The 22,573-nt window shown below is 40.5% G+C and overlaps 1 protein-coding gene across 5 annotated transcripts in view; it reads left to right on the plus strand.

Moving 5' to 3' along the window:
• Positions 1-22,573, plus strand: part of ZNF793 (zinc finger protein 793) — a 147,790-nt gene that overhangs the window by 115,020 nt on the left and 10,197 nt on the right. Inside the window, exons 4-7 of one of the 5 annotated variants that reach the window (XM_072770284.1) lie at positions 2,745-4,224; positions 5,425-5,566; positions 12,531-12,642; positions 17,655-17,715. In XM_072770284.1, coding sequence (XP_072626385.1) covers positions 17,701-17,715 — 15 coding nt within the window. In that variant the 5' untranslated portion in view covers positions 2,745-4,224; positions 5,425-5,566; positions 12,531-12,642; positions 17,655-17,700. Of the gene's footprint in view, positions 1-15; positions 265-2,744; positions 4,225-4,273; positions 4,489-4,521; positions 4,827-5,424; positions 5,567-12,530; positions 12,643-17,654; positions 17,716-22,573 lie in introns of those variants that run through there. The other 4 variants (XM_072770007.1, XM_072770220.1, XM_072770149.1 and 1 more) reach the window with 4 other exon arrangements.

The following is a 22,573-nucleotide window of genomic DNA, read 5'->3' on the forward strand; positions in this document are numbered from 1 at the left end:
ATTAGTCTCTCATGCAGCTGCAGTCCATCTATTGGCAGAGGCTGCAGTGATCTCAAGGTTTGACAAGGACAGCAGGATCTTCTTCCAAGATGATCCATTTGGATAAGGAAAGGCTGTTTGTCTCTGGCTGTTGGCAGACCTCAGTTCCTTGCTATGTGGACCTCTACATAGACTGTCTCAACGTCCTCATGACATGACAACTAACTTCTCCAAGTAAATTATTTGAAAGAGACAGTGAGATCGCACCATGAAGAGAAAGCCAAGGTATCATTTATAACTTAATCTTAGCAGTGATGTGCTATCACTTCTACTGTATCTTATTAGCCTCACAATGGTCCAATGTATAAGGGGACTACACAAGGGTGTTAATACCAGGAGGTAGGAATCACTGGTAGCCATTTTGGACGTCAGCTGTTTTATCAGTTAGTATGATGACCAATTGGAATTATGGTTTTTTATTTTATTTTATTTTTTTAAAGATTTATTTGTTCATGAGGGACACTGAGAGAGAGAGAGGCAGAGACATAGGCAGAGGGAGCAGAAAGAAGCAGGTTTCATGCCAGGAGCCTGATGTGGGACTCAACCCGGGGACTCTGGGATCATGTCCTGACCCAAAGGCAGACGCTCAACCACTGAGCCACACAGGCGTCCCAAATTATGGTTTTTTAAAAAGTTATTTCCATAAGACAAGGTAACCATTCCTAGAGACATTCCAATGCCTATGATGTGCATTAGGTGGTATAAAATGAATGCTGTCAGTATGATGTAGGCAGGCTGGGTCTGATAACCCAGAGGATGGCCCCACAGGACCAGCTAAGAGGGTCTTCAGCTTCATGCAGGATAATAATCAAATGAGAGCTGGAGAAAGTGAAAACAGAGTTTACTGAACAGTGTGAGTGACACAGAACAGCAAATGGAGTGGCTGGGAGACTTGGAAAGGTAAGGGAAATGAGTCTCATCATCACTTGGGGTTAAGGGTTTATATTGGAAAGGGATTTAGGGGGATCCCTGGGTGGCGCAGTGGTTTGGCGCCTGCCTTTGGCCCAGGGCGCGATCCTGGGGACCCGGGATCGAATCCCACGTCGGGCTCCCGGTGCATGGAGCCTGCTTCTCCCTCTGCCTATGTCTCTGCCTCTCTCTCTCTCTGTGTGACTATCATAAATAAATAAATAAATAAATAAATAAATAAATAAATAAATAAATAAAGGAAAGGGATTTAGGGCATCTGTTCCTTCAGGAATCCAGGGTAGAGTCCAATCAAAGGCAAGTGTCAGCTGAACAATAAGTGTTATTCTGTAAATCACCAGAGATGGAGGTTTTGATGCAAGCATGAGCTGACGTTTGTTTGAAGCTTCGTCCTGGAACATGTTTGGGATCTGGCTCTTTTGGATGTTATCACGTGTTTGGGACCTAGGACAAAACTCAGACAATGAGTTTCTTCTTTTCTTCCCCTTGAAGTGGAAACATGGTTTCTTTGGCTTACTCAGAGGCAAAGTATAGAACATGAGTAAATGGTGCCTAACAGAAACTCTGCCTACAGTTCCTAGAGACTCTGCCTGAGACCCTGCCCATGAGGCAGGCTAGAAGTGCTTGAAGTTCCTTTCTGTAGTACCCAACAATGAGGAACAAGAGGCGATGTACAAATATCTCAGCTTCAGCAGCCCTTGAATGGGACAATTTTTATCTACACTACCTTCCAGAGTTCCTCAAAGGACTGAGTCTCCATTGCTCACAGGGATAATCTCATTGATACACTCTGTTTTGGGTTCCATTCCTCTCTTGTCACTTGCCTATCCTCTACCTGCCAAATCAACTGCCCACACTCACATCCTTGTCTCAGGTCAGTGAGGTGGGAAACAGGCAAAAGAAAAATTATTACATTTCCTCACTACTTACAGCCTATTGATAGGTCCTTGAAACAAGGCAGAATGACATTCCTCTAGGAACTCAGCTGCCTCAATGTTGATACTTTGCTAAGGGCAAAAGACAATCTTAGCCCAAAGCCCAGGCCCTGTAGGTCTACTTTAACATATAAAAAAAAAATTCCTTTGGAAACTTCTTTTATCTCTACCCCCTCAAGATATATGTTGGTCATCCCCAAGCATATGACCCACCGATATACATCTGAAGGATCTCATGACTCAGGTTTTATTAGATAGTAATTAAATTACCTTTTCCTAACAATAGCCATCCCCCTCAATGTCCTGGAAATCTTGCTTCCAAAATTCCTTAGAGACTTACACTGTCCTTAATCCCCTCCCAACTTCAAAGTATATAATGGGCTGTTCCTCATGACCCCAGTACAGCTCTTTCTGCCCAAGGATCCTGTTCTTTAATAAAATTACCTTTGTGCACCAAATACTAAGAGTTCTTTTTTGGGCATTGGCTTCGAACCCTAACATCCTTCCTACATCAGTCAGCATCTGGGGCAAGCCACTCTTAGAAAGAAAACCACAGGCTTAAAATGGTGTTACTTATCCAAGCCACCAAGCTAAGGCTTAATAATACCTAACCTAACTGTACTTTTTTTTTTTCTAACTGTAGTTTCAACCTCTCCTAGAAACATAAGTCTTAACCACGTAGTCAGAAATTTTCTGATTATCACCAATGAGGTAAACTGTTCCTTGGGGCCCCTCCATCCCCCAAAATGAGATTTTGTAGTTAAGGATTAGGTCATCAGGGACCACAGTAAGAAATAACAACAAATAAACTATCTTGTTTCTTCCATAATGTGTTTTTTTCAGCTTCAGGAGTCCTTGACAACTGCCCTATTCCTGGAAGCCCACCGAAATTACTCAACTAAGCAGATGTCTGGGACCAAAGAAAATCACAAATGTTCCTGGAAAATTGCAGAGTTAAGCAAACCTCTGTTAAGTCATGTTTGAATGATTACCAAGGTTCTACGAAAGTCCTGTGACCACTTCCTAATTGCAAGAAGAAAACAACCAAAAGGTTGCCAGCTAGCAGTATGAATTGGTCCTGTAATTTGTGTTAGAAATAGAACTTTGTGGACTATCTCCTTACTAGCTTCAAGCAGTAAAAACCATTTGCTCAAACCAAAAGACTTGGCTGATCTTTTGGCTGATGCACCTCCAGCAAGGAGCCCTTTGTGTTCAGTAAAAAACTTGGTGACCTATATGGGTCAGTTACCCTACCTAGTAAGACCCCTGCTCTTCCACCTAAGAGAAGGTGACCTTGGAACAATCTTTTGCTAATAACCTTCTTGCCAGTCCCCCTTCTTATAAAAACCTTCCATTTTGTACAACTTCGAGGCTTGCTAGGTGGGATGCTGCCTGATTCACCAATCATTTAATAAAGCCAAGTGGATGTTCAAATTTACCCGGCTGAATTCTAGTTTGTAACACTACTTAAGATAAACTCCCTGTACACCTGGCCCAGCATTAACACAGGACAGGGAATTATGTCTCTCTTAATTTTTTAAAAATCTCATGTTGAATCTCTCAAATCAGCAGCAACAACATAGAGTTCTAAAATTCTTATCATTTATTACGAATAGTTGAAAGTTAAAAAAAAAAAATGTCCTTGCTTTCAACATTTTCTTTCGGTAACAGCTAATAGCTTCGTACTCGCCGTCTCCCATGGCTTCCTCTCTGGGGTTCTCGCCCCTTCTCTGGCGGTCTCAGGCTCCCCAGCTCTCCAACTCCCACAACAGTCCCAGGAAAAGTTTCACCTAGCTTTGGGGAGCTCCTCCTATGAGGGGGCTCCACCCACAGTACGTAAGAAACTGTATAAACGGACGTGGCCATCTTAACCTCAGCGCTTGCGCTGCTGGAGACAAAGGAAGCTCAGCTTGGAGGTTAGGGCACCTACGTATTGGTCACAGGAGGTTTGGGCTTCTGAGGAGCTAAAAGTAGCGGGGAAGTCAATGTTTAAGGACCCAGGAGCGCGTGCTCCTCCCAGCCCTGAGGTAGCTTAACCCGCTGGTCTAACAAAGGGCCTCTTCACCGCTGTACGGCCCCGATTTAAACATGGCCTCTCCCAACAAGCTGTCAGGAGGGCGCAGCCATCATACCTACCGTTAAAGTTCAGAAACCCAGAATCCTGTTCGTTGGAAGGTTGCCAGGTGGCGGCCGACAGCCTCAAAGTCGTGACTGAGTCTGCGCACTGGCCAGTTGGGATGGGAAGAGATTATACTGCGGCGAGGCGCCGTAGTCCGGCGATCAATTTCGGGTTATGGGCGCGGATCCAGGAAAAATGGGAAAGGTCAGTGTGAGAAACAGTCAAAATTAAAGACCTCTGTAGGGTAGTGATCGGACGACTACGGTGGCCCAACTGGGTCAGTCATGGGTGCCCGTAAGGGTCAGAGACGAGGGTGCTGAAGAGGTTAAGTGATTGGATGTGGGAGCCTCGTGGGGGGTCTGTGGTGGGTGGTAGGGGTTTGCGGGAGTCAGTGGCAGTTTCTGTGAAGATGGATTGGGTGTATTTGGAAATCAATAAATGAGGGTTCTCGATTTCTTGCTTGGCAGAGTGAGTGGTGATCAGTTTATAGTGGTCTTTGCGGGGGGGTCTTGGTGCTAAGTGAGGTGCTTCAAAAACCCTGATAATGAACAGCATTAGAGCTCAGTGTTCGGAAGCCTGAGAGGGTCAGTGATTGGAGTTCTAAATTCTTTTCGGGTACCTGGAAGTGATGGTTGTGGAAACTTTGAGGTTAAGTGACGAGAGGGGTTAATGGGGACCAATATTTAGAGAAATGCTTTAGGCCATCAGTGATTGAGACTTCTTTTAGATCATGGATGGGAGGAATCTGACGGTATTAGTGGTTGGACTTGTACATCAAGGGATGGAGAACACACGGATCAATGGGGGTCAGTGATTGGGACTGTCAGTAATTGTGGGGGGAGATGGGTCTGTGGGGGTCAACGATTGATACTCATTCACTCATTGGGGTGTCATTGGAGATCACTATGGGTTCCTGATCAGGAATCTGTGTAATTCACTGTTGGACAATCTGAACGGATCAGTGAGCTTTGTAGTCACTGGCTAGTGGTTTCTGACGGTCATGTTTGGTCATACAGGGGTATCAGTACTACAAGAACATTTGTTGTAGATTGGGGTACCATATACATCTGGGATTAGAAGCTTAAAGGGTGTTGAGAAGGATTGTGAAATTTAGAGGCTGGGGATGGGAGAGTTACGGATTTGAGGCTGCAACCCTGTATAATGGGAGCACACTTCATCCTTGTGACACATTCCAGCTGATGAACAGTCTAGTCCCTCCACAAAAGCCCAGATTAAAACTCTTTGAAACCTCCTTCACTTTTTTTTTATTGTTCCCCACATTAATGAAAGTGCTTTGAAAGGACCAAGTGTTCAACTTATCTAGAGTACTGTATTATTAAAAATGTGGCTTCTATTGCTTTTGCCAAGGATTTAGTACATACTTCTTTTAATGTTTCCTTTAAGGCCCTTTCTGGCAACAGTAATGATGTATCCATCTGTGACAACATCCCATGAGTGAGTCTGGTTTCTGGAAATCTGTTCTAACTCCATGGCAGCTGGGATGGATGTGACTTTGCTTGTGGTTAGAAAACAAAGAATTTACTGAGTAAGTATCTAAACTGATATTTTAAAAGATTTGGCCAATGGAACAAACTTTGAGGGTGTTTGGAAAATATTTTTATCTAGGCTTAACTTAAAAATAATGTTCTCAGGGCACCTGAGTGGCTCAGTGGTTGAGCGTCTGCTTTTGGCTCAGGTCGTGATCCCAGTGTCCTGGGATAGAATCCCATACCAGGTTCCCCACAGGGCACCTGCTTCTCCCTCTGCCTTTATCTCTGCCTCTCTCTGTGTGTGTCTCATGAATAAATAAATAAAATCTTAAAAAAAATGTTCTCAAAAAATAAAAATAAAAAAGATGTTCTCACCATACATACAAAAAGTAATTATGTGAGGTGTTGGAAGTGTTAACTAACCGTCTTGTAATTATTTTGAAACATATGCGTGTATCAAATCATGGTATTGTACACCTTAAACTTACACAATATTATATGTCACATACCTCAAGAATGGGGAAAAAATAAAAATAAATAAATTATGTAAGGAAAAGAAACTGGATCTGGAAGTTACTGTGTTCTAAGAATCTTTTTGCCTTGTCTGTAGTTTTTAGGGGTGACATGTTTGACCTTCTTGAATCTGTTCTTTGTAATGTCCTGATAAAATAATTCAATAAAGATAAAACCACAAAAACAAAACTTAAAGCTACTTTTAGTAACTGCTCTTCACTGAAATTAAAGTCAAACTAATGGTAATTAAGATGAGCTGAGACAAGATAACAAAACAAATAAGATTTTGACCATTAGCTTAATGAAAGGGTGAAATGCCAAAGCAATATTTTGGCATTATATTTGATCCTTATGTAGTCCTCAGACAAAGCACAGTAACTATAACATCTTCTGAAACAAAAGAAGTTGAAAGGTAAGGCAAAGTAAATATCTTTCAGAAGCCATACACATCAAGCTTTAGTTTTTAGAGCAGATAGTCTCTGTTTTCAGCTACACATAATCAAAGACAGGTAGTTTCTTTGATACAGAAATGAGCTTGAGATAAGGAGTTAAGAGTATTTTCTTTTCTTGTGGCTGTTTTCCTTCATCACCTACTGTGTGTTCAGTGCCAGATTTGGGAACAAATAATTTTTCTCTTTAAAATTTTTAGCAAACCTTTTACAGAGATATAAGATATGTACAGAGAGATACATAAATATACAGCTCAAGAAATTGTCACAAAGGGAACATCCACGGGTAATGTATTTAGATCAGAAAACAGGACATTGTAGTACCCTGAAAGCCTTCATGATATGCCTTCCCTGTCACTTCCCTGTCATTCTCCCAGCTTCTAACATCACTGATAAATTTTGCCTGTTTCTTTTTCTTTTTCTTTTTTTTAATTTTGCCTGTTTCTGAACTCTAAAAGGAACATTCGTACTGCTGGGGGGGGGAGGGGGTAGGAAGAGGGAGGCACTATGTGGCTGTATGTGAAAAGTTTTAAGTTTGAATCCAGATTATTTCATTTTATTTGTACAACAAACATTTTTCAGATCATTAAATATTCTTTTTTAAAAATTGAGGTATAACATACATACAGTCAAGTATGCTTACCTTAAGGGTACAGCTCAGTGAATTTCTACATTGTGGAAAATCATGTAAATACAACTAAGATCAAGATCAAGGTATACATCATCTCTAGCACCCTGAAGCCTTCTTTACCAATCAGTACCCATTGCCACCTCTAGATCTAATATAATGGACTAATTTTGTCTAGTGTTGAACTTGAGTTAAATGGAATCATAGAAAAAAAAATGGAGTCATAGAAATGATCTGAGAGCAAAACATTCATACCATGGGGAAGTTTTGTCTGAAACTTCCCCAAAGCCAAGCACTAGAACAGAATTCTGACCTATAGCCCTGGCTTGGCCATTTGAGATCTCCTGTTTTTTGCTAGTCCCTCTAGAAGTCAAAAACATGCACAGTGAAATGGACCCTATGGGTTTGGCGTGGACTTGGAATAAGGGTCCTGTTAAGGAAGTTAACAAGTTGAGGATGGCTCTTTTCTGTAGATATTTGGAGGAATTGAGATATTTGTAGATATCTCAGAGCCCCCTGGTCAAAATCTCTCATTAGCTTTTTGGAGACTTACCTTTGGCTGCAGAGACCTGAATACAGTAGCTTGAAAGAGTCTTTGTAGAGGCTTCCTGCTCTAGTGCTAAGACACAATGGCTCAGCATATGTAGGATATTCTGAAAGGAGTCTTTCTTAGGGAACCAAGAACATCTGGTAGATTCACTCTGGGGCACAAGAGAATCCCCTGTCCCTCCTATCCAACCTGGCTTATCTGGGAAAGGAGCTAACCTCCTTCTTTGATTCACAGCTTTCCCCATCTTGCTTACCTTTCCAAACATAAGGGATTTTTGTTTTGTTTTTGTTTGTAAGTAATTTCAGACTTAGAAAAGTTACAAGAATAGTACAAAAATTCCTATTACACCCTTCACTCAGATTCTGCAATAGTTAACACTTTCCTATATGTGCAAATAATTTTATTTTCTTGCTATATATATGTGGGTTTTCTTTTTTTTTTTTTTTTGATCCATTTGATACTTGCAGATATGATGGTCCTTTAACCCTATGTATATTTCCTTATATGACCACAATATAATTATCAAAAGCAGGGAAGTTAACATTGCACATAATCCACAGACTTTACTTAGGTTTTTCCAGTTGCCCCAATAATGTCCTTTATAGAAATTATTTTTTCTGGTTCAGGAATCAAATTCATGATTACATGTTGCATTTAGTTGTCTTGTCTCTTTAGACTTTGTTAAATTTGGAATATTTTTTCAGTCATTTTTTTCTTCTCGACATTTGGAGAAGTATAGGCCAATTTTTTTTTTAGGCCAATTTTTAAAAAATATTTATTTATTTGAGAGAGAGAAAGAGAGCATAACACAAGCACAAGCAGGGGAAGCAGCAGAGGAAGAAGGAGAAGCAGACTCCCTGCTGAGCAGAGAGCCTGACTTGGAAATCAGTGCCACAACCCTGGGATTCTGACCTGAGCGGATGGTAGATGCTTAACTGAGCTACCCAGGTGCCCCTAGTCTAATTATTTTTATAGGATGTTCTTCAATTTAAGTTTTTCTGATTTTTCTTCATGATTAGAATCATGAAGAAAATACCATAAAAGTGATGTTGTGTTCTCAATGTGCCGTGTTCAGGAGATGCTTGATATCGGTTTCTCACATTGCTTGTAGTGTTAACTTTGATCATTTGGTTAAGGTATGTCCACCAGGGTCCTCCCCTTTGAAATTATGTTGTTTGGTATCTTAGGGAGAAATGTTTTGAGACCATGTAAGTAACCTCAAATTTTCATTCACTAGCATTAGTATCTATTAATGATTCTTGCTCAAATTAATTACTATTATGATTGCCAAATGATAATTTTTCTAATTACATCATTCCTTCTACATTTATCAGTTGAAACTTTCCCTAATCTTCTAAGAATTTATCAGTAAAATATAATGGTGTGGCCTAGTTACATATAAAATAGAAATTATACATCTGAAATTTACAAAGCTGGTTAAAATGTTGAGTTTGACCGTGAGCCAGAGCTCAAACCTTCTAAATCTTAAAGAAAACATCTTGGGAGATTGACTAGTCATAGAAAAAGAGTTGTCAGATCATGTGATAACTCACACAAACAGGAAACCTCTAGAGTCCTACTCTGGTTCAGGTGGATTTCTGTAGTGCTCTCACAATGAGAGATTGGGAGCCAGAGAAGGAAGAGAAATGAACTGTCAGAAATATGGTAGGATTGTCAAAACCTGATGAAATGATCTATATGTGTTAGAAAATCTAAAACATAAATGGTTTCATTTTCTGTGACTGTAAATCTTACTTTTTAAAAAAAAATCAAGATGGAAGAGGTCAGATGAGATAATGTGGGATAGTGTCTTCAACTGAGTTATACCAAACTGTGGATAGTTTTCTATGGTTTTGCTTTGTGTCTTAATTAAACATTTAATCAAAGAAGTTAGAAAATGCATGTGAGAAGTGGAAGGAATCAATAAATATAAATATAATAGGAAATTAATGAGTTAAAAAAGGGGAAACTGATAAATCTAATTTCAAAAAATTAATAATATAGATAAATCATAGCAAACTTTACCAAGTCAGAAGGAAATGAACACATACACACACAGGAATTCAAAAAGAAAAACCATATCATTAAAAAGTATCTTGGTAAAACTTTACATTAATATATTTGAAAGCTAGGATGCAGAGCATGATTTTCTAGGAATATATGGCTGTACAAAACTCCCATACAAAGAGAAAGAAAACTAAAAGATCAATAGCTGTGTAAGTTTGAAATACTCAAAAAGATTCCTACACACCACTTCCTGCCATCCTACTTCTCTTCTCAAAAAGAAAAAAAAAAAAGCCAATAACTCAACTATCAGACTTTGATGGGTCAACTGGCAATTTCTTATAGAGCCTTCAAGTGACTTCCAAGTAACATATAATTCTTCAAATAGTTAAACTCTCCCAGGGAATTTATGAAGAAGGAAAGCATGACCACCTTTTTTTTATAAAGCCATCATTGTTGCATTGGTTACAAAAAATGGAAAAAATCCTGGACCAACTTTGTGACTATATATGTAAAAGCCTAAAAAAATAGAGTAAGTTAATAATGCATTCAAATAATAATGCGTTCTGACTACAAGGAAATTCATCCTAAAGATGTAAAGTAAATTCGGTATTAAAGAATTTGTTAGGGGCACCTGGGTGGCTCAGTTGGTTGAGCGTATGCCTTTGCCTCAGGTTGTAATCGCGGGACCCTGGGACCGGGACCCTGGGATCGAACACTGCAATGGGGCTCACTGCTCCAGGAAGGAGCCTGATTCTCCCTCTGCCTGCCACTGCCCCTGTTTGTGTGCGCTCTCTCGCTCTCTGTCTCTGTTATATAAATAAATAAAATCTCTAAAAAAATAAATTTATTAATGAATTTTAGCATATTAGTAAGTCAAAGGAAAAACATCATATAGTTATGCCATAGATGATTTTAAAAAGTGATAAAGTTCAACATTTGTTTTGGATTTAAAAAAATCATAAAACAATACTGTGTTCATACGTTTTAAACACAATAAGAACTCCTTTACCTCAAAAAAAAAAAGAACTCCTTTACCTCAAATCAAAAGTCAGTATCATACTTAATGACAGAATACAAAGCACTCTCATTCAAGTGAGCAGCCTATTGTGTCCTACTAAGAGTTTACCTTCTGGAGTACTAGTGAGTACAGTAATCAGTGAGGTGAGAGGCATAACATATTTAGAAAAGAGAAGAATAAAGCATTAAGTATTTGGAGATGAAGTAATTACATATCTCCCCCCAACTGCTTGGCCAGAGCTCAAGAAGATTAATTCCAAAATTATTGTAGATACTAAGAAAGTTCAGTAAGGTGGTTTTAAAGTGAATATAGGAAAATAGATTGATGACTTTTCAATTTCAGTTAGTAATTATGGGGATGACAACATGCCATTTAGAATAGCAACCCAAAACATAGTTGGCTGCCTAGTAATAAATATAAAAAGAGAATTAGTGTACCTACATGAAGCAAAGTATAAAAATGTCTTGGAATGTAAAAGAAGTCTTGACTAAATGGAGAAGTCTTGATCTTGGATCAAAAGGCTTGATATTTTTCAAATTTTGAAACATTTCCTTAAAAGAATAGACCTGTTTAGTGCTGTGTCAAGCAAAATCTAAGAAGGGTTTTCTTTTTTAGTTAACAAAATAATTCTGCATTTCATACTGAAGATGAAACATTTGAGAATAGCCAGGATATTTCTGAAGAATAAGTAACGTGGAGCAGCGTGCCAGACAAAGTTTTAAAACATGTTGTAGAGCTTCAGGAAATAAAGGCTATGACCCAAGAAGAAGAGCCAATTGAGGGAAAAGCCACTGAGTTCACTATTGTGAATGGGAAGGAGAGATCTATGATCTGTCTGGTTTTAAATTTATGCCTGAGAGCATCCAAATGATGGTGAGTATGTAGTAAAATATTACTTTTGAGGGACTGGTGATACAGATGTGTGAGAATCTGTAGTTAAGAAGAAGTGGTAGCCCTTCGGATAATTGCTATGCTTCTGTAGGGAGACCAACTACATGTTGGTACCACTTACCAATATTTACTTTTCTCCTTCCACCAGGTCCTCCCCAGAGTTGCTCAATGTGGGGAGGACTTGGGGCTGAGGGAGGAAGGGAACCTTGTTTTTCACATTTCTTTCCTTAGAGCTCATGACACCGTGACTTTGTCTGCTGTACTAGGCCGTGTGTAGATGGGGCCCTCTAGTAGAAAAATAATCTGCTCTTTAATGAAAAAAGAAAAATTACTAAACAATTTTACCTCATTTTTGAAGGAAGTTGAAAAAAAAAAGTCTCCTTAATTTTATCATGTGCACCCAATTACTGTTTTTTGCCTTTCATATTTTAGTCTGTGTGATACTATGATTTATAAGAAGAAATGCATATTACTTCTTATAAATACCAAGTACATATTTGGTATTCAGTCCATTTCTGGCATAGATCTCCTGAAACCCTTGGAATTTCCTAAGTGATAAGAGGGATAAAGGGGTTAATTCATAATTCAGCCCCTTTCAACCTTACCTGAGTATGTATTCAATGAGGTAATTCATAGAAAGGCTCTGAGATGGGCTTTTTAATTTTATTTTTTTATCATTTCATTCTTGTTTTCACAGATAAGGAAACTGAGCACCAGGGAGGTAAACTGTTTGGCCTAGATTCCCCTAATTTGGTTAGAGGAATTGTTTGGTTCAAACTTCTGTCTGAGTGATTCTGAGGCTCACAGTCTTTTCAGAAGATCCCCTACCCCAAACCCAGAGCAAGCCATCACTCAGCTCTGTTTTCCTACACAGTGCTCTGCAGGCTTCTTCCTCTTGGGCCTCAGAGAGTATCTGGGAAGGGACTGTTGGATGACTCTTACCATGGGGTCTGTTTATTTTCAGGTTACTTGAGTCCCCTGTACACCTGTGTGGGTCCCACCACCTCGTTGACAGCAGGGCTTCACAGGACCTTGGTCAAGTCTACAGAAGGCCCTGCCTGGGGCTATAGTTGAGGGTGAGTTATGGTTGAGAGATGGAGCTGTGAGGAACTAGCAGGCCAGGTTGAAGACCCTCTGGACTCGGAGAGGGGAACTTGGGACAAGAATCTCTTGGGAAGGAGGAAGCTAGGTTCCGAGACTCTTGCCAGAGCAGAGACCCCTAAGTAACAGGAAATAGCATCATCCCTCAGCCAGAAGCTGAACAAGACTCATTTTGGTGTTGCTCCTTCCAGGGACCCTCCATGGTGGGGGAGAGTTTGGTCCCAAGATTTAGAGAGACAGAAGTGAAGAGGGAAGCAGGGAAGGCCAAGTGAGATAGGCTTGCTTTCTCAAGGGAAGGAGACATTGGTCCAACAGAGTTCATTCTGCCATCTTGTAGCCTGGGATGTAGCCAGCCCACTCCCTTACTCTTACTGGTACTTTCCGGACTCTAAGTTGCTCCCTTGTCATTTTTGCCACCTCACCTGGCTTCTGGGAATATGAGGAGTTCACTCCATCCTCACCAAGGAGCAAAAAAGTCCTTGGATTCTCTGAGCAATGGTGGCAGCAGACCTACTATAGCCATAGATTTTTTTAAAATTAAACTTTATTTGGAAAATTTGCAGGGATATTACTGTCAACTTTTATATATCGTTCATTTACATTCACCCAGATAAATGCTTACATGCTCATGCTGTCTCTGTGTATGTATATATATGTCATATTATAAATGTTATTTTTATCCTTTTTTTCTCAAGTATTTGAGAATAAGTTATAGACTTATTCTATACTTCGGTGGGCATTTCCTAAGAACAAGAACATTTTCCTATATATATAGTGCAGTTTTCAAAACCAGGCAGTTAACACACTGATTTAATACCATTACCTAATCCACAGTCCCTATTCAGATGTGAACCAATAATATCATTTCATAGCAACATTTCCTTTTTTTTTTTTTTTTTTTTTTTTTTTTTTTAATTTTTATTTATTTATGATAGTCACACAGGGAGAGAGAGAGAGAGAGGCAGAGACACAGGCAGAGGGAGAAGCAGGCTCCATGCACCGGGAGCCCGACGTGGGATTCGATCCCGGGTCTCCAGGATCGCGCCCTGGGCCAAAGGCAGGCGCCAAACCGCTGCGCCACCCAGGGATCCCAACATTTCCTTTTTCATTCCAGAATCCAATTCAGGATCACAGGCTACCTTTAGTTGACATATCCATTTGGTCTCCTTTAATGGGAATCAGTTCCTCAGTTTTTATCCTTCATGAAGTCAACATTTATGAAGAGTATAGGCCACTTATTTTGTGTTACTGTCACTCAACATGATTTTGTCTGATGTTTCTTCATGATTTTCATCCACTGATGCTGCCATCTCATTTAAAGGTGAAGGAAGTGACTCTCCCAGGCCACAAACCTAGATGGTCACAGAGCCAGGGCCAGAACACAGGCTTCCAGCCACACATTCGCTAGCACATTTGCCACACCACCACTTAGCTGGCGTCTTGCAGCCATAAAGACCAGGCTGAGGCTGAGTAGCTAAAGTCCAGGAGGATGAGGGAGGGAGTGTACTCTTTTAAAGAACTGAATGGGCTGGATTAACTGCCCCAGCCTGCTGGGCCCCAGACCTTTCCTGCCAGCTCAGAGCCTGATGGACAGTTCAGTTCTCTCAGAGAACCCTCTCCCCCTTGTAAAGCCCTCCTGTGGCTTCCCTCATGATGAAAAAAGGCAGTAAAACAGTAACTTGTAAATAATGAATTGTGTGTGTGTGCGTTTCAGTTATAGATTAGAATCAGAAACATTCTACCACCCAAATCAAGGCACTAATAACATTTTATTGTATTTCATGCTGAAAGCTTTTCTACACATAGATTTTTTTAAATAATGGGATTGTGGGGAGTTGTTTTTAACTTGAGATGTAATGTGCATAGAGAACAGTGTGTAGCTTAATAATTGTTCCATATGTGCATGCTCACGTAGCCACCACCTAGATTGTAATAGAGAACATTTACAGCACTCTGAAGCCTTCCCCTACCCCTCCCACACAATGCCTAGTCACAGCTATCACATAGGTTAGGGTGGCCTGTTTCTGACTTTCATATACATGAAATTCAAACAGTAGATCATACTTTTTTTAAACTACTTTTTTGACTTACTGGTATAGCTAAAATAATAATTTTAACAAATAATAATAACATAATAATAAACAAAAATAATTTATGTATTATTTAAACAGAGTATTTTACCTAACATTCAAGGAAATCACTTTTTAAATTTCTTCTATAGAAGAGACAGGAATCTAAGTAGTTAATCTTAACACCATTAAGACAAATTCGTTATTATATCATGTGAACAGGATGTTCCTGGAAATGTTCCATATCCTGATGGCGTGGGGGTTAGTTATGTGGGCGAATGAATACATTCGTCAAAACTCATTGAAGTATACAATTAAACTGGATTCATTTATTATATGTAAATTATACCTCGATAAAGAAAAAGATATTCTTAAAGGCATAATAAGCTCACTGCTCAGTCCTGATAGCTAAATGCCTATTTTACACTAACTTTGCTGTATGAGCCATGCTTTCTGACCTATACAATATTTCAAAGCATTTTGATATGAGCCATGCTTTCTGACCTATACAGTATTTCTTTTTTTTTTTTTAATTTTTATTTATTTATAATAGTCATCCAGAGAGAGAGAGAGGCAGAGACATAGGCAGAGGGAGAAGCAGGCTCCATGCACCGGGAGCCCGACGTGGGATTCAATCCCGGGTCTCCAGGATCGTGCCCTGGGCCAAAGGCAGGCACTAAACTGCTGTGCCACCCAGGGTTCCCCCTATACAGTATTTCAAAGCATTTTGATGGTGGATATTCATTGTTCACTGAGAAAAGTAAATCATTAACTCATTTAGTACTAGTGTTAAGAATTTTTCCATATGTGTATCCTCATGTACCGACCACCCAGATCATGACAGAGAATATTTCCAGCACTTTAGAATCATTTCCTTTTTCAAAAGATGATTTGTAAAAAACAAAACCAAACAAAAGATGATTTGTCAGTAGATTAGTGAGAAAAGGCTTCTGTAAAACAAAGCTAGAAGAATGTATTCATTTTGAAAGAGTTTTTTCCCCTTGAATCTGGTGTCTTCTGTTAATCACTAAACTAACTGGAAGCTTTTGATAGGGCCATTTTTCCAAAATGGTTGAACCAAATTACAATCCCAGGAGCCATGCATGAGAGCCCTTGTAGTTCCTAAGTGTGGATTTTTAATTCCAGGCTATAGATTAATGGCACAGTATTTTCAGAACTCTTTATTAGGTTTCTCACTTCTGTGGTCGGGAAACCTGAACATTCTTTATTAATAATGTTTTGTATCAATTTAGTTCAACATTTCCTAATGTATGGATGTTTTGGAAATTGAAAGCCTCCATGTTCTAGTAGTCTGATTTAATTACAGTGCCAGTTAATTTAAGAGAAAAAAGTTAATATTGTGATTTTTGATTTTCACTGCAAATTCACAGCTTTTATAGACTAAAAGTTTGTGAACAACATGTGCGTTCATATGGAATTACTGGACCATGAAGTATTGATGTTTAGCTTTGGTAGATATGGCCAGTTTGCTCTTACCACTCCTCCTGGCATGGTTGGAACCTTGAGGCTGGCTCCTCCCCCCCTTTGCCAAGACCCATCACTGAAGAAGTGTCGTAGTTTTCTGGCACTCAGGATTACAGAGGTGCTTCTTGTGTTCTTTGCCCCAGATGTGGACTCAGCTGTTTTCCAAGGAGCTTTAGTTCCTTTTTAGGGAAATCAGTGAAAGAGATCAGAATCTGGGCACTAGCTGATTTTTTGTGAAACAGCTACAAAAGATTCAGGTTTTAAAATCATGAGTTATCCCATTGATGATTTTTCCGTTAAACATTCAAGTACATCATAAAATATTTACACTCTTAAACCATGATCTGCTCTTTTCAATTTAAGCCATGTAGTTATCTCTTTAAACATCTTAAAAATAACTGTCATTTGTTCTCATCTGTTGAAAATTATTATTATTTTTTTAAGATTTTATTTATCCATTCATGAAAGACTCAGAGAGAGAGGCAGAGACACAGGCAGAGAGAGAAGCAGACTCCATGCAGGGAGCCTGATGTGGGACTCGATCCCGGGACCCCAGGATCACACCTTGGGCCGAAGGCAGGTGCTAAACCTCTGAGCCACCCAGGGATTCCCCTTAACAACACTTAATATGTTGGATGAATAACAAGGTGTACCCTTTCAGTAATCATTTGTACCACAATGTAAATAACTGTTAGTTTTACTAATGTTATGTGGTCATTTTATTTTGCTTTGAGTTCTTTGTAGTAAGTTACAAAAGCCCTTTTTCAGTATATACTTTTCTTTTAAATGATAATATAATTTATTAGAAAAGCATCCCAAATATAGGATTTCATCAGCACTGATAGGTGAACATGTACAACTTTAAAAGTAAACGAAGAGGCAAATCCCAAGCATTTTGCCTTCAAGAGAAAATGTATTGTTCTGCAGAGGTGATCCCTCTCAGAGCATGAATGTGGATCCATTTTTCTGGGGCCAGTTATTTGTTTTAAGATTTTGTTTGTTTGTTTGTTTGTTTGTTTTTTAAAGATTGTATTTATTTCTTCATAAGAGACACAGAAAGAGAGAGGCAGAGACATAGGGAGAGGGAGAAGCAGGCTCCATGGAGGGAGCCCAATGTAGGACTCGATCCCAGTATTCCAGGATCACGCCCTGGGCTGAAGGCAGACGCGGTTAACCGCTGAGCCACCCAGGAATCCCAAGGATTTTGGTTTTTAAATAAATTTTCACTTCTTACTCAGCAGCTTTTACTTCTTCGGAGGTCTGTTTTATGCATCCATCTTCTGAATTGAATGGCACCATTTTTTTTTTTCTTCTATCACAGTGATTTAAAGGATAGGTTTTTGTACAAGATTTATGTAGAGACTTTGCAAGTTCTGAGATGGGCCTGGTCCCTCACAACTCTGTTCTCTCTTTCTCCATCTTCTTCCCCCCAGTCTCTGTCTTCACAGGACTCAAATCTTTTTCCAAGAACAGCAGAAAATGATTGAGTACCAGGTAAGTGTGACGTAAAGTAGCCAAAGTTCCCTTCTTGGGAAAGTGTTCTAGAAAAAATATGTGCATTCAAGCATATGTACTTTATCGCAGGCTGGGTTCTCAGAAAACAGACTTGGGGATGGAGATTTGCACACATGCAGTTTACTAGGGAGACCTATAAGGAGTGAAGGAAGCAGGATTAGGCAGAGGGCGTTAAACAGAGGCACGAGCTGACTTTACCACATGCTTTAGAGCTGGGATGGCTCTTGCCATTTTCCTGAATAGAGGAAGGAGACTTTTATATTCTGAAATCAACCAGTCATTGGTTGTAGGCTGCCCCATGGAGGGGACATAAGCTTGATGGGTAGCTGCCTTTGACCCAGGGCTCTTTGCAAAAGGTCTCAAGCCTGCAGTAGCCAGTCTTCTCCTAGTAGCTGGGAGATATACCTCAGTTCCTCAGGGGGATTTGGGTGGAACACCACATCTTCTATCTACATGTAGATACAATGGCAAGACCTTTGTTATACATACTAATCTACCCTTTTTTTTTCTTCAATTAAAATATTCTAGAGATTGTACATGTTAGTACTTGGGACCACACCATTTTTTTTTTTAACAAGGTACATAACGCTCCATCACACACATGGAATATGACTGATTTAACCAGTCCTTCATTTTATAACATTCAGGTAATTTCCAAATTTGATATTACAAGGAATGATGCAAGGAACCTTCTTTGTTGGAATACAGATGTACAAAACAGTCCAACAAGAGTCATTAATTGACAACAACAACAACAACAACAACAACAACAAAGAGTCATTAATTGTGGTCTTCCTGGTAGCCCAGCAAAAAGGCAAACACAACCCATGATTTGCATTGGCCATAGGATAGAAGCATGCTGTTATTTCTAAGAGAAAACTAGCTTTTCAAGGCAGTTTCTAAAGACATTTCCCAGAGGGGTCTTCTTATGGCTGTAGTAGAGGAACACTGCTGCTAACCATGTGGTTGCAGGACATGGGCTTCTCCTGGGAGCTTGTTAGACATACAGAATGTCTAGACCTAGACCCCGGACCTGCTCGAATCAGGTTATTTGAGGGTGGAGCCTGGAGATCTGTGTTGAACAAGCTCTCTGTGGTCCTTATGCTCTTGTAAGTGTGAGAAGCACTAGCATAGAGGACAGAAATCTAAACGATAATGAACAAATGCAGAAGCATGTTTTCTACAGTGGTTCAGCTCTTCCCTTGGAGTTGAGTGTTAGCCCCACAGAACTCTGGGGTTTTGAAGTGACCAAAAGCATCATGCCTTAGCTTCCCAATGATGAGATAGTGTTTTCATCTGTATGAGAGTTACAGGAAGTTCCAACTTCTCTATGCTTTGCAGCCCATATATGTAATGGAATAAAATGCTAAGTTAGAAGAAGGTGAAAACACAAATGTTATTTATTTTTGAAGGGAGCAGCAGACAAGAAGCTTCCTCCATTTGTATGGAAGTCCTGATTTTGATCCAGGGTATCTGTGTCCTTGAGCTAGACTGAGGAACAGAAGAGCTGTCTATTATTTAAGTTACTATCATTCCCTTAACTATCTTTATTAGTTTGGCAGCAAACTGAACATCTTATTCCCTACCAAGTCTCAGTGTGAAGTGTTCCCAATTCCCCTTACCTTCCTCACCATCTTTTTTTTTTTTTTTTAAGATTTTATTTACTTATTCATAGAGGTGCAGAGAGAGAGATAGAGAGAGGCAGAGACACAGGCAGAGGGAGAAGCAGGCTCCATGCAGAGAGCCCGACCCTCACCATCTTAAGATGATGGAGGGCCCTGTGTCTTGATGAGACTCCCCCTTAGCCCCTGGGTTCTTGTATTTCCACCTCTTTGGAGCCCTCCCTCCAGCAAGGACATCTTTTTCTGGAGACCCATCCTCTCCCCTTTCCCAGATCTCTTCCCTTGTCCCTACAACCATTGTCAGTGCCTCCAGCGCTAGAAACCGTCACCACTTCCAAACCACAAAGTCCTTTCCTTTCTCCCCTAACCTCCTTCATCTCCTGCAGTGACTTCTGATCTTCATGTTTCCATATCCTGTTTCTTACTCTTTCTTTCTTTTTTTTTTTTTTTAAGATTTTATTTATTCATTCATGAGAGACACAGAGAGGAGAGAGGCAGGCTCCATGCAGGGAGCCCGACGCAGGACTCGATCCTGGGACTCCAGGATTACATCCTGGGCCGAAGGCGGGCGCTAAACCGCTGAGCCACCCAGGGATCCCCTTCTTACTTTTTCTTGAGTCTAACGTCTTCTCTCCCCACTTTACTAAGACTATTCTGGCCAACATCCCAGGTGACTTTGCTGAGGCTGAAATAAGAAGATGCTTTTTGATTGTTCTGCTAAGTTAGACTGTACCTTTCGCCCCTTCTTCTGTGTTCAATGCAACAGCATATACTGGGTAGGAGCACAGACTTAGAACTAGACTACTGAGTTTGAATTCCAGTCCTTACCATCTGTATGACCTTGCACAAGTCTTGGGACTTCTTTGTGCCCCAGTTTCCCATCTCAGGAGATGGTACCATACCACTGGGCAAGCCAGAAGCCTGAGATTTGTCCTTGACTTCTCCCCATCTTCCCCCCTCATACTCAGTCACTTAGTCATGCTAATTTTACAACCTTAATGTTTCTTCAATCTCTTTCCTCTTCATCCCTGTGTTTGGTGAAAATGGCATGGCCTTTTGGGTACCAAATTACATCTTTTCTATTTTGTTATGTTCTGTCACATCCAATCCCATCCCATCCCATCCCACTCCAATTAGCTGTATTTGGGAAATACCTACCCAGAGCCTGTCAACTGAGCCAGGCCCCATGCTCTGTAATAAAAGCCTGATTGTTCTCTCCACTATCATGATATGTTATTCTGGCATCAGAGAGTATATCTGGTTGGTATCTCCTATACATGGTCTTTGTATGGGTCTTAGGGTCTCATGTGCCAGCATCTGTGGCTTTACTCTGGTTTGGGTCCTGCCTTCAGGTTCATCTGCTTAGGCCACTGCTCAGGTGCCACTGAAAGACCCCACATTTTTCAAAGAGATGTACCAGCCTCCCCTGAGGTTGACCTGATGCCTGTGACCCAAAGCCCCCACCAGAAATCACATTACTAGACTATCTCATGTGGCCCAAGGCTCCTAGGTAGACAAAGACAGACATATCAAGCAGAACATTCCAGGGGCTTAGAGAATAACTCTCAGGAGCTGAGTGTAAAGATGAGACCTCTCTTTGGGCAAGGTTCAATTCTTTACAGTCACTTGAAGATCTATCGTAGGTACTGTTTCCTCTACTCACAGGAATAGGGGAGTTTTTTCCTCTATACCAAGTAATTCTCCAATTCTCTAATTCTTTGTGGACACCAACTGGGTGTCCTACAACTTAGTTCAACTTGGAGTTAGCACAAACCCTATGAATTAGGGACTCAGTCTCACAAGACTGTTTCCCCTTCAGATACTAATTGTAAATCCTAGATTGTCACCTGGACTTCTAACTTCTAGCTATAAATTGGGGGTTCCTATGACCCCCTCTTCAGTTCTGAAAATATACTATAATCACTCACAGAACTCTGGGAGACACTTTTCTCACTATTACAGGTTTATTATAAAGGATACAAATGAAAAGCCGGATGACAAGGTACAGAATGGTCCTGAGCACATGAACTTCTGTGTGGAGTTTAGGGTGTGCATCTCCCCAGATGTATTCACCAACCTGGAAGCTCTTGAGTTTTTCATGAGATTTTCTTTCTTTATTTTTTAAAGGTTCACAGAAGGGGATCCCTGGGTGGTGCAGCAGTTTGGCGCCTGCCTTTGGCCCAGGGCGCGGTCCTGGAGACCCGGGATCGAGTCCCACGTCGGGCTCCCGGTGCATGGAGCCTGCTTCTCCCTCTGCCTGTGTCTCTGCCTCTCTCTCTCTCTGTGTGACTATCATAAATAAAATTAAAAAATTAAAAAAAAATAAAGGTTCACAGAACTTTCTTCAATTTATTGTTTTTTAAGATATTTATTTATTTATTTATTTATTTATTCATGAGAGACAGGGAGAGAGAGAGAGAGGCAGAGGCACAGACAGAGGGAGAAGCAGGCTCCACGCAAGGAGTCTGATGTGGCACTGGATCCTGGGATTCTGGGATCACGCCCTGAGCCAAAGGCAGATGCCCAACCGCTGAGTCACCCAGGTGTCCCTCATGAGATTTTCATTATTTAGGCATTGTTGATTGAATCATTGATTGGTAATTATTCAATCTCTGGTACCGCCCACCCACCCCAGTGGCTGGGTGGTAGGGAAGGATGCTGGAAGTTCCAACCCTCTAATCACATTGGTTAGTTTCTCTGATGACCAGACCCCTCCTTGTCATTAGCATAAATTCTTATTTTGTTGACTGGGGCTTGTTAGGAATAACAAAAGACACTCCTATTACCACTATTACAAAGTTACAAGGGTTTAAGAAGCTCTGTTCCAGGAACCAGGATGGAAGGCAAAATGTATATTTCTTAATGTATCACAATATCACAGGCATCCTCAGGTTAGTACCTGTGGGTCCTTCTCTGGATCTATAGCTATCTATTAGTGTCCATTGGAGCTCTGGCCTGGGCACTTTGCTCATCCTGTCTCCCTGCAGAGAAATCCCACACTGACAATGTTAGCTACCACTTCTCTGCTGGTGGTTCCCAGAGCTTTAGCTCCCTTCCTGATCTTGCTCTTGATACAAGACTCATATGTCCATCCTGCTGCGTGCTAAGTGTCTCCACCCATGTGTCCCTACATGTCTAACAACACCTCCTCTTTGCTTCTGCTGTTTGGTTCTTATGTCTGATTTACCACCACCATCACCCAGTTGGCTTTGAGA

This window comes from Canis lupus, chromosome 1, assembly GCF_048164855.1.
Source record: "Canis lupus baileyi chromosome 1, mCanLup2.hap1, whole genome shotgun sequence".
Lineage (NCBI taxonomy): Eukaryota > Metazoa > Chordata > Mammalia > Carnivora > Canidae > Canis > Canis lupus.